The 19,428-nt window shown below is 43.6% G+C and overlaps 1 protein-coding gene across 1 annotated transcript in view; it reads right to left on the bottom strand.

Annotated features, from left to right (window-relative positions):
- Positions 1-2,612: 2,612 nt before the first annotated feature.
- The window catches only part of DGKI (diacylglycerol kinase iota), a 375,451-nt gene continuing 358,635 nt past the window's right edge, over positions 2,613-19,428 (bottom strand). Inside the window, exons 31-33 of the mRNA XM_039860746.1 lie at positions 8,584-8,620; positions 6,771-6,870; positions 2,613-5,271 (exon numbers count right to left, since the gene is read on the bottom strand). Coding sequence (XP_039716680.1) covers positions 5,155-5,271; positions 6,771-6,870; positions 8,584-8,620 — 254 coding nt within the window. The 3' untranslated portion in view covers positions 2,613-5,154. The remainder of the gene's footprint in view (positions 5,272-6,770; positions 6,871-8,583; positions 8,621-19,428) is intronic.

Genomic DNA, 19,428 nt, shown 5'->3' with positions numbered 1-19,428 from the left:
AACATCTAATATTCAAATCTCTACTTTCAAGTGTAATGTTTCAACAGCCTAAGAATTATTCGTTTCTGCTTCTCTTTGGGGACTAGTGAGGTGACTCTCAGTGTCCTGGGAAAACAGATTGTCCAGGGGTACAGTTCCTGGCTTAGTTCCTATGTCAGGTTTCTCATTAAACTGCGGGGGGACAGGCCTTAAATCCACAGATGGCCAGTAGGGTATAACATTATATAATCCAGTCACCCAGGTGATTTCGAGAGAGCACATTATTTACATCATTTGACGTGGAAGAAGCTGCCATGATTGTGTACTCTCATGGGATAACTAAGGAATTTTCTAAAACCATTTAGCAGATTACTTCTCAGAATAAGGCTTGATGGAACTATATAAGATGATCAAGGTCAGTGGACATCTACTTGTCCTTCAGGCAAAATGGATACTTGTCTCAGAGGGTAATTTCACTTTGATCCATTTTGAACATAATATCTGGGGTCTATTTTGGCATCTGCAGAAAGTCCAATAGTCGGACTATCGCCACGGTCTGACAATTGGAGAGACTAGAGATGAGTGATAACTAGGACACAGAAAAGGGAAGATAGGGCCAAAGTCAGTCTGAGACACCTGGCAGAGGAAAAAACTGTAGGACTCACAATCAGCTGAATATGGATTTCATGTAAGAAAAAGCAGACTTGGAGATGGTTCTGTAAAACTTGGGCAGAATCAATTTCATACTAAATAAATGTTTAAGGTCAATTAGAAAATTCTCTAATTTAATAGATGTTCTATTTTTTTTTCTAAAAGGAAAATAATCCATTTGAGTAATTAGTAGTTTCTTTTGATGATTATAATGAGCTATTTTAACAATGATCTATTTTACTTTTAAATGGCATAATGGCATAAAATATCATGCCGTTCTCAGTGATTTTATTAGCTACTCCTATTGAAAGGAAGCCAAATTACTCAGACCACAGCCCATATCCAAGTTACTATACCTTCTTAACAACAGCTCGCCCTAATTAAATATCCTTCGGCAACCTATCCTGAGTGTTACTTCTGTAAACTCAGCCTCCTAAAGTGGTGTCAGCATCACAGAGGCAGGAACTCTCTACATGAGATCTAAAAATAGCCTAGACAAGTCTCTGGGCTCAGGTAGGCTTCATGCTTCATGGAAGGTAACATAAACAATTACAAGACCTCTTGGTCATGGATTTTATGACAAGGCGACAGCAAGTGCCGTGTGCACCTGGGGCACTGCAGTAATAGAACTAAGCTTAGTATAAGAGAAGCAACGATGAATAAATGGAAATTTCGTTACCTTATTTTTGCCTGTTGGTGTTAGCTATGCATATACAGATGATCAGCATGCTTCTCAAATGTTTTCTCCGTTTTAAATCTATGCAATACATGTGTGTATAGTATATATACACATATATGTATACAAACAAATGCATTTCTATATGTGTGGGGGCTTGGATATGCAGGGTATTTCTGACGTAACGTACAAGCAGCAACGTTTACCAGGGAAAACGCTGTTTTCTCCAGAACATGGGACCAAGGACACCACGCCAGCACAGAGAGCAGTACCTTGACTTTGCCTGTGATACTCATCTACGGTATTAGAACTTTTTATAAAAAGCAGGTTCTACTTTTGTCATTAAAAACAAATCTAAACATTTTGAATAAAATTGATACATAAAAAAGTAAAACAGTTGCTCCACATTTTCTAAGATGTGGATGCTAGGAGTCTAGTGGATGAACTACAGAAAGCCTTTCAGTAAAGAAACAGTTACCAGGTCCACATGAAAATACCAGGTCCACATGAAAAGTAACTACTTGCTGAGTACGTTCTTTGCAAACAGATCTACCTGTAAGCACTGGGCCAGCTCTTACGAAAGGGTAGTGAGCAACGGGGTGATGAGACATCCTCTCAGTCATCACTACCTTCATGGCCGTGTATGTGCTGGTTAAATCCTGTTTCTGAAATTGTGTTGGTTTGAGGTCGTAACCTCTACAGAGGGGACCAGAACTCACAAAGTGAAATTCTCAGCTGTGGTGTTTATTTCCTTCTTGGCTCCTGTTCTTTATCGTGGCCTCAAATGCGATAAAGCAGAGCTTAACTGGGTTCTATTTCCTCACATGTATACTCCTGGAAAATGAGGCTTCAGAAATGACTACCTGTAAGGTTAGATAGCGCTGTCTTTTCATAACTCTCCATTTCTCATCCCTCTATCAGATAACCTAAAAATGGATTCCCAGGACAGACAGGGCCTCCAACACAAAGGGCTCATTTGAGTCAAACGAAAAGGAATGTCTGCCCAGCCAGCCACTCTTATAGTACTGTCACAGCAGGTTCTTTAGAAAATGATATTTCTATAGGTATACAGTTTTATGTCTTTTAAATTAAAGTTATGTGTGTTTTTCAGACCGGGGCCAGACCATTTGCTTCTGCGCTTGCTGGGGGCTCATTAAAAGGGGGATACCGCGTACCTCAGCTGAGCTGGAAACTCTTGAAGCATATGGCTTCAACTCTTTCTAAAGCCCAGGACTATCACACGCAATGATCAATTAAAAACTAAAATGCTACGGCAGGTAGATTTAATGTTGAAGCTCATTTCCGATTTTTTTTTTTTTGGAAAGCCCATGTCCTGGGTGTGTTTGCTTTTTCAAAGAGATATTTGAGTTGGTCTTATATCATTCTCCATCAGTAATGTATGACTCTAACGCTTTTTAAATTATAATAATGATAATTATTATTTTTTTTGTTTAGTATGATTTCCAAATGTACCAGGACCCCGGCAGCAGTCAGTATGTCATTTATTTTCATTCCAGAGATTTACTTGTGACTTCAACTGGAGCTATTTGAATTGGCCCACAGCCACTTGTACCCTAAATTTTCTCTGGGCTGCTTTGAAGCATCACGAAGAAATATGAGATGGTCGTTGGTGGAAATACAATCCTTCACCCCAGTGATGGCAGCTGGGTAACTGAGTACGTGGCCAAGTGTTCGGCTCAGTCTAGGGAATGGAAGGCACCATTCGAAGCCAGATTTCGGTCTGTTTTAAGGATTATATTTCTGTCATCACAACATCTCCTTGACAGTCCCACCAATTGAAAAACTCCCAGCAGAAGCCCAGTGATTAAATTCTCCTGGAGCATATTTTTTCCAGCTTCTGGAAACAATCTACTGCAGTCCCTCCTTCCCTCACCATAAAACCCAAAAGATAGTTCCATTTCTAAGACTGATATATGGAAATAGATTAGTCACAACCAACTCCTCCTCCAACAGCTGAAAATAACGCCAACTATTTGAACTTGAAACGACGAAGGAGAGACTTAGAGCTTATCCACTGAGAGGCTGTTCCTACTTAACAGTATTATCATACTTGTATTTTCAAAATGCGACCAAAATGTGATTCAGAGAAGCAACGCCTCACCACTGGACCTTTAAATTAAACATAGAGAAATGATCATTTATGCTCGCATGCAGAAATGCCAAGGGAGCACGTTGCTTGTGTCTAAGGGCAAAATGGAAGAAAGCAGTTTAATCCGAAGGCAAAACCTTGATCACCCACCTCCATTTCTGACTTATATCCAAATTGAGTAGATCGTTTCATCATAAGTGAGAAGACTTTCTCTCCTAATATTTTAGTTGTCACAGGGTCCCTAACACAGGTGCTTATGAGTACCAACTGCTCTGTGGCAGGATTAGGAGTTGCAATTCTGCTGTGGGCTCCCTCAGTGGTTTGTATTAAGAACTTTCTAGTAGAAAAAAAAAACAGAGAAAAGAATAGAGTAGACTGCCCCATACATGAAAATGGGTTGTAGTGCTATCAGGTATGACCTTGGGACCTGAAAAGTAATAGATGAGGCATCCATCAGAAAGAGCCACACATCCCGAAATCTGGCAGTGGAACCCACACAGCAAGGTTCTGTCCTTGGGACGAGGCGTACTTGGGATAATGAAAACCAAAAACTTAGAAGGAAAACCTAAACCAGCCCCCCCGCCCCCATCACCACTGTACCCAAAAAAGTCTATACTTATTAGCCTCTGTGCAACATTCCAGTGACTGTTTTCTTACTTAAGTGAGCTATTTTGACATATGTTGCTACTTTTGCTTCTGCTGTTTTATTTCAAGTCCATTAGCCTGCTTTCCATTATCGCTCAAACAAGCCTAGAAGTAAACGCTGTCATAGAGCTAACTCCATTTCCTGTGACCACAGTTCCCACACATGGTTTTCTGCTCTGCAGTTGAAACAGCACTTAAAGCTGAGTGGTTCTGCAAACTAGACGGGCCTTCACTTCATCCATCGCTCACCTCCATTGCAGCAAAAGGCAAAGATGGCTACACATAGGCAGTATGGAGCTGTACAAACAGCCCAAGCTGAAGCAGTCCTTCGGGCCATCGGCAACAGCCCGCCACCTGCGCCCACTCCTGGGCTGCCTCCCCGAGGTCCCTCTGAGAACAGACAACGCCCATGCCACCTCACCACACCCCAGAGACAGAGCGCACATAAGTTCACATAATCCCTGCGGCACTCTCCAGCTCTTATGTGATGAAAAAGGATTGGGGAGGGAGGAGAGACATGCAAAAGTCACTAAGTCTCATCTTGGTATATTTAGTCTTGGGACTGGAAGCGGTTTGAGAGTTATATTTCTGCAGGACATCCAGAAGGTCTGACAAGACCTTCAGAGAGAGTCTTGTGGTCTTCGGAGGACTGAATGTAAAGAGAACAGATCATATCGCATTTTTTAAATTGATGGGTAGTTACAGAAGAACGGAGCGGTATAGGGGGAGATGAAGGTGTGGGGGGAGGGGGGGAGCTGTGCCATTTGTACGAACATCCATTGAATCTTTAAAATGAATTATACAGGTGAACACAGAAGTTCATGCTACTTGCTGGAAGCAATAAGGATCGTATTTTGTGGAACTCATATTCCACAAATCTCCAGGTATCCTGCCTCGTCCTCTGGGGGCTATCATGTTTTGTCGTACACCTTGACGGCCCTTAAAAACTGGTGGCATGGCCTCAGATAGATTCTTGCAGGAGAGAGACAGGTTTATGGATTCCATCAGCTTCTTCCAGGGGAGCCGCCCGATCTCCAGGAGGGCATAGGTGATACGCTCGCTCGCTCAGGTTCTCTTTGCCCATCTACCAGGGTCAAACAGCGGTTTCGAGGTCCTCATGGGCGATGATCTTATAGTTCTGACGACTTTCTAGGTAAGCAGCCAAATCAGGATCCCCAGCCTGTTGTGCTCTGTCTTGAGGTGTCTTACCCTACAGGTAACAGTAAAATGGGAAAGACACAAACGCTTGGGGTGAGATTTTTTAAAAAAATTCACAGAAACAGAGATTCTTGATGAGTACTCACTAATAAGGATCTTTCCATGTTTCCTGTTTTAGAGTTCGCAAGACACTTTTAAATTTATGATCTGACAGGAGCATCACTTGGCACATACAAGGTAGGTAAGTTTAAGAGAAAAAGACAATGGCTTTTGACAGGTGGGGTTGACATCTAAGGACATGGAGGTTCACAGAGCCTGAGTACACGGCACGAAACAGAGCAGCACAGTGAGTTTGGGAATCCAGATCTTTTCTGGAAGAAAGTGGATAGAAATCACTGACTGGATAAATGGGGAAGCAAGCATTCTGATTTCGAGTTTGTGGATTCAGAAACTTAGATAAAAAGAGAAACTTTTTCGTGTTGCTTCTCACTTTCTCTTTAATATCTGAGCTGAGCGCAAGGCCAGTCCTTTGTGTGATAAACAGGCAACTGTCCTGCTGTAGTCTGTGTGGCCCCAGCAAGGCCAAGTCTACCTCAGGATCAGGGCCCCCAGTGACCCCGCCGACTGGGCTTGTGTTTCTCAATCAGGTTACACGCCAAAGCGTTTAAGTGCAAATATCATCTGGGAAGAATATCACATTGAGCAATTATCTGCCATTTGAAATGGTATAACCAATTAACTGAACAGACAGGTAACAGAGCCTCTAGAAACCTGGACACAGTTTAACGTGTCTGAAGCCTAGGGAGGCAGCCAGGGACCTCGGTTAGGGAGCAAGAATCTGGGCAGTCACAAGGGAAGTGAAGAATCACACAATGCGACTGGCTCAGAACTGGCTCAGAGAGGAAAGAGAGGTCCAGGCAGGAGAGAAAGTTATTTCACAATGTGCACTGCCGTCCGAGGAAACACTAGGGCAAAGACTGCACATGAATAGATGCTCATCGCTTAAATAAAGTCTACTGGGGCTTAAGTCTTCATTAGGCATCTAGGTCTGTTTCTTGGCTCCATTCACTGGCCCCAAACTTAGGTTACTTGGTACCTGCTCGATGAAGTCCTCATACTCATATGTGGCCAAATACAGCACAAATTGTAAGCTACACTGGATGAAGAAGCTGAAGGAGAAATCCCAAAGGGTCTTCTCAGAGGCCAGGCCAATGTCTTTGAACATGGTCCTGACCCCTCTCCTGGGGCTCTAAACCTCACCTCCCCGCAACTTAGCTGCTGGCACTCAGCAGGAGGAGAACCCCAAATCCTAAGGCCGGCACGCTCAGAGGTTTATAAAGCCCCATCGACAAGCATGCACCCTCCCTTTGTGCTTATACGTTTAAACTGCAGTTTCTCTAAATGAAGCACTTTATTTTTTCCTCCTTTTTCCAAAGCCCTGGGCACTTCCATGAGCACAGAAAGGACGCCTTTGCTGTGGGCACAAGTGAAGGCGACGGTGCCTGCGATCCTGCCCAGTGGGTAGATGTTTGCACTCGCTCATCAAGTTACCTTGGAGTCCGTCTTTCTCAGAGATGCTCCCGCATCCACCAGAAGCTGGCACACAGCCCGGTTCCGCTGGCAGGCAGCCTTGTGCAGCGCGGTCTCACCCCTAAATCACAGATGAAATGGGAAACCACCCATAAAGGGGCCGAGGGTGGGGCTGGGGGTAGGAGCAGCGAGGAGGGGGTGAGGGTAGCATCCTACCCCTGCTGCTGATGTCCTGTGCCCCTCGGCCTCTTTCCCTACCTGCAGCCTAGACCATAGCTGCAGGCAGGGCCCATTCGGGGGAGGTAGTGGAGGGGGCCCAGAAATGTCTTAAGTTAGTTGTCAATGAACCATAATATCTGACTCCAGGCTCTTTTGAAAACTGTGTTAGTGAATTAGGCTGAGTGGTTTTGTTTTAAACTACCAATGTTTGATTTAGGTAAAACTCAGTGGCACTATTAAATAGACCAATGTGTACGGATGTCTGCACACTGTGAAGCAACTCTCTCTGTGGATACGTTTGGGCAGTGAGGGACACTAGCTGAAGCACAGAGGGGACAATGATGGAGAACCACTGGCCCTTTAGACTCATCACACAGTGCATGGGGGCTGCCATCTTGCCCTTGGAGGACTATCTCTTGAGGACTCAATTTCAAGGAGCCAGGCAACACCCACCCTGCCCTATCTACCGGATTCCATGCCAATGGCAGGCGGAAGGGCAGCGGCCACCACAGAGGACCTGGGAGGCACAGTGACACGCTAAGAGAGTTTAAGAACCAGAGCTGTCTCCAGGAGCAGCACGCCCAAGCCCAGCCACTCAGTATGGGAAGTGGGCAAGGGAAAGTGGCCATTTCCGCCCCTCTAGTAGGCAGCGTAGGAATATAGTTCCATCGTGAGTCCAAAATTGAAAAGATACTTCATGCCAAAGTGTTTCATGGAAAATCAAATGCAGATCTTAGAGAAGGCAAGCTGGGGTCAGGGACAACCTTCTCCAACAGGCCGTGCGGCAAGTGGACAAGCTTTATGAGCAGTGAACAGCTTCTTCCATGCCTAGTAACTCACGGCTATACCCCTTCCCACCCATCCTCCATTCTCTTCGTTTCTACTTTGCCTCCCCGATACCCACTTAGCCACTCTCACCCTATCCCACTCCACCTCTGCCCATTCTTCATCCTTTTCAAATTTCTTTCAAGTTCTCTGGTGGTAGGTTCTATGTGATTTTCAGGGTTAGAAGTTTAGCCTTTTTTGGTCCTGTGTGGGGGATAGCAGCTATTTTGCTGCCTCAGGAAAAAAGAAAGTTGAAAACAAATGCTATTCATTTAAGGATCATTCCAGAGAATCCTTTGTGTACCAGGATTCCTCGTTTGAAACTCAGAACGTGGAAATGATTGGAGTTACTATGGTCTCAGTTGTCCAGTGATCGTATCATACACATTGTTCTATTCCAGGCTCAGCAAAGAAGTTTCATTGCATGCAAAGATGCCTTAGGGAGTTCGAATTTAATTTTCTCACAAACCCCAGATAAGAAAGAGTAAAAAAAAGTATGGATTTGGACTTTTCAGCAGTCCACACCCCAGTACAGAAGGACCTTGCCTGTAGGAAGTACTAAATGATGGATAGCAATTCCATGCATGCAATCATCGCTCTACTTGCCACCAAATTTTATTGTGTAATTTTTGATTTATAAGATCAGCCTTGCACAGTTTTAAATACAACTGAAAGTAGACTTTTTATCACTGACATGAAAACTACCTATTTTATGCCCTACAGGCTGCATTCTTTTCCGAGGTATGTTTTGAAGAAAATAATCCAGAATATAATGAAAGACAACACTCACGTTTCGCTGTCTGCCATATCCAACAACTCGGAAGGTCCTAAAGAGGAAGAAAGCAAGATGCCCTTCAAAAATGAGTTCGCAAACCAATCATTAACAAAAATAAATCCACAGTCACGTCAGTAAAATGCCTTGGGAAGCTGCATAAGGAAGAGCATTTGGTAACAGGGTTATTTAATAAGACTTCCTCTTCCTTCCTTCTGAAAAAGAAAGAATTTCTCTACCTCTCCCCTATCAATCTCACAATCACCACCAGCCACAATGTGCCGAACGGGAGATGCACCTGGCCGCCGCCTTTGAGAAGCTTTCTATCGAGTTGAAGAGATAAAATCAACTGAAACAGAATAAGCAAGAAATAATTAAGTGGCTGCCCTGGGAGAAAGGGGATAATCGAGTGGACTGTAGAGTATCTCATTCTCCAGCGGCAGGCGGTTCGGGATGGGGTCTTACTCAGTACAAGTAAAGCTACAGGAGACCAGAGATACCATGCAGCCCAATATCCTTACTTTAGAAATAGGGTAAAATTCTACTGTTCATAACATTTCCCTTTGAAGACCTGAAGGAAACGTTCGACCTAAGCATCAAATGAATATAGATGCTTCATTAGGAGTTGAACCATTTTGTGAATTTGTACATTCGCAATGTTTTATTTGTTTACTAATTAATTTATTCGATCTGTAAATATTGCCTGTCCACCTTCCCACCTCCTGCACTGCTGACTTCCTCCCAGTCCTCCCTGAACCCCATAGTCTCTAAAGCCAGCAGGTGTCAATGGAGACATGTTTCCTTCATAAAGTCCACTAGTACCCCATTCCTAAGATCCATTAAATGTCCTGCCTGCATGTTCCCTCACTTTGTACATCAGCCCCATGTCCTACTGTTGGGAGGGTAGTATGACTTATCACCCAAATTGAGACTATCCCAGACAAGTGGGAATATTTGATCACCTTAATGAGCATGACATTTAAACCATCTTAAAATCAACTAATGATTTCTCTTTCTTTTTTAAAATAATTTTTTAATATTTTAATTATAGTTGACATAAAATATTACAATAGTTTCAGGGGTACAACACAGTGATTAGACATCCACATAACCTACAAAGTGATCACCCCGATAAATCCAGTACCCACCTAACACCATACATAGTCATTACAACATTACTGACTATATTATTTATGCTATATTTTCATCCGTGACCATTTCGTAACTACTAATTTGTACCTCTTCATCCCCTCTCTGTTCCGCTCATCTCTGCAACCCCCCTCCAATGTGGCAATCATCAAAATGTTCTCTGAATCTATGAGTTATTTCTGTTCGGCCTGTGCATTTATTTTGTTCTTTAGATTCCATGTATAAGTGAAATCATATGGTATTTGTCTTTCTCTGTCTAACTTACTCCACTCAGCACGATACCTTGTGGGTCCATCCATGTTACCGCAATTGGCAAGATTTCATTCTTTGTTATGGCTGAGTAATATTCTATTTTTACCTGTACCACCTCTCCTTTATCCACCATCCATCGATGGGCACCCAGGATGCCTCCATATCTTAGCTACTCTCTGGTAAACCCCTTGAGGTTGTGGCCTATTGACTTGTCCACCACTGTGTCTTCCTTGGTGCCTGACATAGAGCCTGGTGCCAAGCAGATGCTTAAATGTTTGGTTGAATGAATGTATAAATGGGCTTGGAAGTGCCAAACATGGTTCTGAGTATTGAGCATTTTAGTCTTTAGAAATATGGTCCTGTTGATTTGCTCTCTATATTGCTGGATATTCGTTATCGCTGAAAATTTACTTAAGTGATTACTTATTATGTAATCAGAAGAAAGAGAAGAAGAGGTTAGGACTTTCTAACCACAAGTCATTGGTCAAGGTGAAGATGACAGATATGGGACTTTCACAATCCTCTTGGTCACCCAAGAGCTATATCATCATCTTTGCCTTCTCTCTCTCACATCCACTGGTCATCAGGCCAAACAAACCTTCCCTTGCGAAGTCTGTCCTATTTGTCTCTCTTATTTGTCTTATTTGACAAATAGGCCTCCTGATGGGTCTCCGCCTGAAACATAATTAGCATGAAGCAATCACTACTAAGAAAAATAAAAAGTCTTATACATTTAGATTTCCAGATTTCCAATTCATTGTATTTACCGCTTTCTCTCAAGTATTTAAAAAACTGAAGTTCACGGTCTTTCACTTGCAACTACCTTCTCAATTTGTTCCCAAGGTTCCATTTTTCCGTACAAGCCAAACTGGTAAGTCTCCTGTCACCCAAATATTTCTCAGGCAGTCACAGCTCTAAGAGCTTATTCCTTCATCTGTCTCTATCCAAAACAGCCTTCCTTTTCATAGCCATATGCCTACATCTTACACATTCTTTTTTAAAGCCCAGTCTGTGGCAAGGTCCTCTGAAAAGATCACCTTTGACAGAAGGAATCTGTCCCTTTTCTAAACTCCCAGAATACCTCTTTGGTTCTACCCTGTGCTGCGTATTCGCTTTTCAGTTGTATGCCTTGTCCCGTTATTTATTCTAAGTCCTTTGAGTGTAAGAATACTTTTATTACTTTTCACATCCCTCCAGCTTCTACTCTATATTTAGGATTCGACAAAGAATTAACTCCTTCATTTTTGTTCCTTAGTACTGTGATTCTAAAGGAAAATGAATGATTGCTACCCCGCCCCCGACACACGCCCACACCCAAGGGCGTTCAAAGCAGTATGGTACAGTGAGCAGAAGTGAGGGCTCTGGAGCTGAAGCTCCTCGGTTTAAAAGTCCAGCTCTACCTGCCACATACTAGGTCTTGGGCAAGTTCATTTAATCTCTTAGACCCTTGACTGTCACATATATCAAGTAACACAGATAACTATATTTATCTCACAGGGTTGCTATGAGGTTTCATAAGTTAATACAAGTTATGTGCTTCAAACGGGAGCTGACACACTACACACAATGCCTGAAGTTTAGATATCACGAGGTGTCCATCCTCTGACAACACGGCAGGATGCACTACGTCAAGATGCTGGCACATCAGTGGAGAAAGGAGATAAAAAGCGGCCCATTCGCTCCCACTTGCATTTGAAGCCTCCAATTATACATTGTGAGAACCAATACCCCAGGCCTATGCTATGGCTGACAGGACCCGCTCCGCAAGGTCAGGAGCAAGGAGGCTTAAATGGTCCTTTCAAGGAGGTCCTGTCACCTGTGCAAACCTTTCAAGCCATTTATTTTGAAAGGAATTCTGTGAATGCCAATAGCCCAGCCTCACTGTAGTTCTGCTCCCATCCTTACTGCCAGCGGCACAGATATTTGGGCACCGAGTCCTTCTCTCGTCTCCTCCTGTACTCGGCAGTCATTCCACTCTCGGAGCAGCACCTCCCACCACGGGTCCCTGAACTCCCTGGTCTGAGCCTGCACACAAGCGGGAGGACACTGAGCAGTGCGATCTCTGCTAGAATGGCACTTAGCGGACACTCTGGAAGTGGGGACAAGAAAGAGAGAGGACCTCGTTCCTCAACTTTCTGACAAGAATCACCATAAATGCCGCCACCCCTGAGTGATTCCAGGGCCGATTACTCGGTTTGTGAGTGAGGCCTGTGGCCACCTAGATCCCCGCTTCTCTCCCGGTATCCTCAGCAGCTGACAGAGGTGCCAAGACTGAAACCAGGTGCTTTCGCTCTTAGTTAACAACTAGAGAAACTCTAGTTAGAGCTTTCGGGAATGGCTCTAGAATGACCAACTTAATTAACCCAAGCTTTCCCCACCCTCCCATCAATACCTGCCACCACGAAACAGCAGATATTGTAAACACTGGCAGACAAACAGCCAATGAAGAGGGTAGGGTGGCAGCTGGCTGATCACAGATAGGCGTGGGGAGCCGTTTTGAACAGCACAGCTACATTTTCTCATGATTTTTATAACCTGCTTCAAAACAACTGTTTGCACAGTGCTAGCAAGAAGGGGTCACAGAGGAGGCAACAAGGAGGAGGCTGAGCGCCAGGTGCAGCCTGAGACAAGGCTATGGTTTCTCTCCCCACGCGTACCTTCGATGACCCATCGGAGCCATCGTCGATACTATGTCACGCTGTTTAATAGTTCTCTCCGCGGTTTAGTCGCATTGGTATAAGATTTGAAGGGGCGATGGCTAGAGAAACAAAAATAAGCAACAAAAACCACAAAAGTTTTCTTGAAAGAAAAAAAAAAGCATATAAAAAGAGCATCTGTGGTTTTGCAAAGTTAATTTGAGTCTCACGAATAAGGGAGAGAACAAGAGAAAGAGAGAAGAAATAAAGACAATGAATTCTTTCAATCTGTATCAATGGTGAACATTTGGGTTGGGCGCTTATTTTGTACTTTATATAAACATATGTTCTGATTGTGGATACGATGCCATGTCTCCTAAGGAATGTGAAGGAATACCATTAAATTGTCAGGAGAGAAGCCTCAAGTGTTCCCTGGGTATAAAAGGCAGTTTTGGCTCTGACAGTCCTAGGTTTACTGCAACGTCCCGCACTCCATCCCGGAGGGGACCTGCGCCAGGAAACAACTGTGAAATCCGAGTGAAGGGATAGGGGCACACGCTCTTCCAAATAATTTTCAAGAGAAGACAATCATCCTCCCTCCACAGCCCTGCACCAGCTGTCACCAGAACCCTGCATATCATACTCACATCAGACTACTCTGCGCTGTGGTTGTTTAGGCTCGTTTCTGTTCCCTGTGCTGGATTTTAGGGACGTGGAGGGCAGACACCATATCTTATATTATGTATGAGTTTTGGCACAACTTCACTAATCTTCAGCCTTTCCCGCCTGTCAAATAAAGATAACAGAACTTACTGTGTACAGTTGTTGTAAAAATTAAATGTGTTCCTATATGAGGCGTTTTGAATAATAAAGATTAGCAACGATTATCACTATAACTTTTTTTTCCTCAAAAACATGTGGGACAGAATTCATCTCTAAGTGAGTTAATGAATGAATGGAAGACATTTGAAATCAATGTGGATCCTAGCCAATATCCTATTTTTTCTCAGAGAAAGATCCATAAATGGAACATGGATTTAAAAGATGGTGCTATCTGGAAAACTGTCTGAAAAATGAGAGAAAGAAAACTATGTACATGTCAGTATTCAGGTGAAGGCCAGAGAACACAAAAGGCATTAAAACTCTCCAAATCCCCCAACATAAGAAAGGGAACAAAGCGGTAAGCAGTCCAGCCTTCCAAACTGCCACAGGCTCTTCCACTGGCTCCCCCTGTTCTTACTGGTGCAACTTTATCAATATCGCCCTTGCATTGTGTGTGTGTGTGTGTGTGTGTGTGTGTGTGTGTGTTTGTGACATGCATCCTTTAATTTGTTTCCCACACCAAGGCATCCAAACCCCCTTTGCTATTCCTTCCTTCCACCTCCCCACGGCCTCTCTCTCCGGACCTCATTTCCCATTAGTCTCTCTGACGCTGCCAGCAGACCATTTCCAAATCCTCCTGTGGCCCAGGACAAAAGCTGCACAGATGTGGGGAGAGCTGGCACTGGGAACTCTAACAGCACCGTCATCCTGTCCCAGCGGGATGGTGGTCGGTTCTCTAGGGTGGGAGGGGGACCCGAGGCAGAAAAGTTAAAGTTAAAAAAAAAAAAAAGAAAAGAAAGACTGAGGCAGAGAAAAAAAGGAAAGACAGAATAAGCCATTGAAATTAAAAAGGAAATGCATGAGTGAGATTTCTATCAGGAGACACGGCAGGGGGCGGAGGGGTAGGAGTTGGGAGGATAAAAACAAAAGAGCCAAAAATGTGCAGGGCGGTGAAAGATGAACACCACAAAAGTGTCTTGGGGGGTAAAACGAGGGAGGAGGGAGCGGGTAAAAAGATGGTTGAAAGGAGCTGAAAAGCAGGACCGGCTGCGGGGATCTCGGCCGGAATCCCTCGCATCCTCCTCTCTGCACCCCATCCCTGTGGGGATGGTGAGCTCTCTTCCTCCTCCATTCTCTTTTCAACCCCTCCAAATGCCCGAAGTCCAGTTTTTCATAAACGAGGTAAGCAGCATGCCGTGAATCTGAGAGAAGATATCCCAATGAAGATGCAGGAGGGAAAAAATTCAAGCCTCCTCCGGCTTTCAGAGCACACCAGGCAGCTCATGTCCCCCGGCCCCCCAGCCAGGTCTGAATGAGCCTTTAGAAGAGAAATAACACTGGGAAAGGCAGTGTCTGGGGGCGTGAGCTCTCACGACGCCTGTTCAGTGGAGTGTCCTCCTGACCCCACTGCTCACCACGTATGCCCAGTGAACAGGGCAAAGCAGAAGGGACAGAGGGGCTGGCTGGAGAGTAAGGACACAGTAAACAAACAGGACACATTATTCCTGTCGTGTACCCCAAAAAGGGCCCCCATTCCTCAGAAGCCTTCTCACTGAAGGCTTCTTTATAGTTAGGTCTTCGAAACAGGTTTTAAGCATTTATAACACATAGAGCCACAGGAAAGACTTGAACCAAATTTTTTTAAAAAAATAAAAAACGAAAACTTCAAGAGATTTGCAGCCTTCTAGATGAGGAATGCCCCTTTGGATCTCTGGCACAGTGTAAAAAAGGTGTTTGGTTTTTTTTTTTAATTTACATAAATTCAAACTGACCAGACCTGTCTACTGCAAATCGGATGCTAAGTTACATAAATACAGTGACATTGTCTGGACTCTGCCCCCAAATGCCAGCCTCATACAGGCCTCTCGGAAAACGTGGTCTTCCTTGTCAGACCAAGGGAATTCCAGTCATCATCATTATTAAATTACAAGAGACTATTTTTCTGAGTGGAGATCGCATTAAGAAAATAATTACAGAGTAGAAAAGGGTCACATTTTCCATATACCTGTCCCTGACTTCAAGAACATTGTAATTTAAAGCAGTTTCTATAATTTAAAAGAGACAAACAGTTCTGCATAGATAGTTTCAATCCCAAAACACACAGGTTAATACAAATTGTCGCCAGCAACTAAAGATATTAAAACAAACAACAATAAAAACGGTTGAGCTGAAGTACCGAGCTCTTAAGGAACCCGGTGAATTAGGCCGATTATGTCAGAAGATTTTTACATCCATATCCTTGAGTAAATAGAAATAATGAGATTGAAGTTAAGCATGAAATTGACAATGCCTGTCAGCTTGATAAATACTAATTGCAATAAAAATCAACTGCGATTTAGTTTCCATTATCTGACTCTGTCACTAAAAGTTTAAGAATTGCTATTCATCGAAAAGGCAATGACCCTTGGACTGTAGAGAATAATAAGACTTTATTTTTAAATGGAAGAGCTGGATTGTGCGTCACTATCTCCACAGTCTCACTCAGGTATCACCTGGCCCATCAGAGATGCCAGCCAGGCCCAGAGAGTATAGGATGCCACCTGTGACCACGGAGTCTGTTTGCCTGTGCATGGAGTTGGGGTGATAACAGGAATCTGAGGTTTTTCTCTCATTAGCATAAATACTAAACCACCTGATTTATAAAATCTAACAACAACAACAATAACAACAAAAACCTAGAAAAATAAGTACCCTCCCTCCCAGAAATTAATACATTTCGTGACAGACAGCACCGTATCGTGTGACTCACCCTTTGCAAAAAAAAAAAAAAAAAAGACACTGAGGGTTGAAGAGAAAGCACTTTAGTACTGGAATGTCTGGCTTTGGTCAAAGCCCTAAGAGACTAACGTGCCAGCCCGATTTCGTGCCAGGCAAACGATGCATGTGCCGACCTACAGGTGGCGTTAGAAACTCCAGACCCCGCAAGCTTGGGCCACCGGGGTTTTAGAGGTGCTATTATTTAAGGCTGTGGAAAAAAGAGTGGCGAGGGAAGAGAAAGTCTGCGGCCTCCGAGTTACATCCTCCCAGGCAGCATCACTCGTGCTCCTGGGGAGACTCGACTGAGGAGACGGTTTTCGGTTTTGTTCGGGTATAAGTATGTCCCAAATACTGCATGGGCCATACTTATGCTAAAAAAAAAAAAGGTGAGGGGGAAGACAGCGGGGAGCTGCACTTGTTTAAAAACTTACAAAGTTAAAGAATTATTGTTGCTAAGCAACCTTTGGATTCAGAACCATGAAAAATATAAAAGCAGGGCTCCAGGGGATTTTAGATAAATCCGTATTCAGATAATGAGAAGATATGCTAATTATTTTCAGCTGAAGAAGATGGAGAGTAAGGGAGGGTGGTAGATTAAATACTGTGACCCATTGTTTGTAGCTCCTTCCATGAAGCGGTGGGGTGTGCCTCCCTATCTCCTGAGTGGGGCCGACTCTGTAGCTGTAGCTCCTTGTAGAACTATCCAATCTGGCCCCGTGACATCTGGAAGCTTCCATTGCTACTCTACTGGAATCCTAGGATCATCACACTGTGAAGAAGCCTGGGATAAAAGACCAGGTACAGAGAAAGGCTCAGGCGTCCTGGCCACTCCAGCCATCCTGGCTGAGAGCCCCAAATACGTGACACTTAATATTCAATATGGACTCAGTCAAAATGGCAGCTCACTGTAGCCTCGTGAGCAAGACCAAGTGAGGCTCCAGCACATAACTGACACAGAGAGGATCCTGGATGGAAGGGAAATGCTTGTTCTTCTGGACAAGTAAAGAGAGACACAGGTTCCTAAACTGTGTTATCACTCAAATAGTGGCTCACCTGACTCTGAAGAGGGCATGTGGGTATTAAACAGCCTCACTATGCAAACACGCACTCAATCGCATTAGGTGAAAGGACAAACTAGGAAGAAAGGACCGAGAATGATCAAGAGGATGGCAACTAGGAGCTAATGGCAAATAAAGTGACAGTATGTATCTAAAGGTCATTTCTAATACAAAAAAAATAACCAGAGAAGCTTTGTGACTTCATGCACCATCACTGGGGCTGGGTTCTGCTTCTCACAACTAGTGTGTGTGTGTGTGCAGCAAGGAGAAATTATGCCACCACTGCTTTTGCAAATCTTGTCCAAAGAGGACTGCTTTTAACCATAATGAGATACCATCTCACACCTGTTAGAATAGCTGTAATCAACAGGTCAAGTAATAACAAATGTTGGAGAGGATGCGGAGAAATAGGAACCCTCATACACTGCGGATGGGACTGCAAATTGGTACAGCCGCTATGGAAAACAGTATGGAGGTTCCTCAAAAAACTAAAAACTGATCTACCATATGATCCAGCAATCCCTCTACTGGGTATTTACCCCAAAGACTTGAAAACCCATATCCGAAAAGATATTTGCAGTGGCGAGGGGAGCAGGAGATGGATGGCGCATGCCCCACACGCAGCACTGAGGGTACAGCTTACCCACCTGTGCTTTCCGGGGCTGTGGACAGGTGTGGGATTGCCCAACCCCGCCCACAAGGGAGAAAGAAATCCTCTCATGACCACCATCTTATACTAACACCCTTTCCATTTCCTAAACCACTCTTTCCAGCCTAATGGAGGCCAAGGGTTCAAGCAAACTCTTCACGGTGAGAAGGTAATAAAGACAAAGCAGGTGAGTCTCATGTGACTGACAGTCTAAGACTTACCTTACGAGGTCCTTGTCAAGATTCGATGATAAAATGTATTTAGTATCAGCATCTGGCATATAACATGCGCCGGATAAATGGTAGCTGTGTTATCTACTTGTGGCTTTACAATAGGACTTAAAACATCTATATACAACTGTTTTAAATTTAATTATGCATGCGATTATATTTTTTCTTTAGCTTGCAATTGATTGAAAACAGTGACTGTGTTTTATTTGTGTGTGTGTGCTGGTCTATAACAGGCAGTTCCTATTAGGGACTCCAAATATTTGCTGAGTAACTGAACAAACAAACGAATGAATGAATGAATGAATGAATGAATGAAATAAGATATTTGAATTGAAAAAGAAGCACAAAAAGGAATATGAATGTCTACGAATTAATATACTTCTCTTTTACAGCCTGCATTTGGATGCCTAGAGGGCAGGCCACAGGCTCACGGCTAGGGGTCACAGAAAATCTTCCAGGATCTCTATCACGGATAGAGACTGTCCCTCTCCTTCTCCCTCCAAAACAGCCAAGCCAGGCAGATTTTTTCCCCCTTTATTCCTGTTCTTTATCCTAGAAACACTATAAACATGAAAAGCTGAAAGGAAGAGTTCAGATTTAGTAATCATCACGTGTGTTTATGCCTCTACAGGGCTATTTGAAGAAGACGCTAAAATACATGGCTACTTCCAGCAGATGTTCTAACACTAAATCAGATGCCCAGGTAGGAAGCTGCCTAGGAGGCGAGCATGGACCGCCGTAGAAGACAGAAAACTACTGGATGCTTCCATAAAGAATAAAGTGTGACTTGAGCCAAAAAGTTGAAAGAGATCCAAACAGCAAAAATAAATAAATAAATACGTATGGACAAAATACACTCATTAATCCTCAGAATGATCAGCTATGAATATGGATTAGGTACATGGTCCCAACCCCTAAACACAAAAGCTCTTCCCTAAACAATAAGGTACATTATGCCAGGCTGCATTGGTTTTTGTCTTTTATCTTTTAATTAACCAGTTGCCAAATGCTCTGCAAAGACCTTGATATAAATACTATCTCTTGGGCAGAAAACCTAAACAGACACTTCTCCCTAGAGGACATACAAATGGCCAACAACTATATGAAAAGATACTTAACATCACTAGCTATTAGGGAAATGCAAATCAAAACCACAGTGAGATACCATCGCACACCTGTTAGAATGGCTGTAATCAACAGGACAAGTAATAACAAATGTTAGAGAGGATGCGGAGAAAAAGGAACCCTCATACACTGCTGGTGGGACTGCAGATTGATACAGCCACGATGGAAAACAGTATGGAGTTCCT

This window comes from Pteropus medius, unplaced genomic scaffold (assembly GCF_902729225.1).
Source record: "Pteropus medius unplaced genomic scaffold, Ma_sr-lr_union100, whole genome shotgun sequence".
Lineage (NCBI taxonomy): Eukaryota > Metazoa > Chordata > Mammalia > Chiroptera > Pteropodidae > Pteropus > Pteropus medius.
Note: the sequence above shows the minus strand (reverse complement) of the source record. Positions and strands in the feature narration are given on the sequence as shown.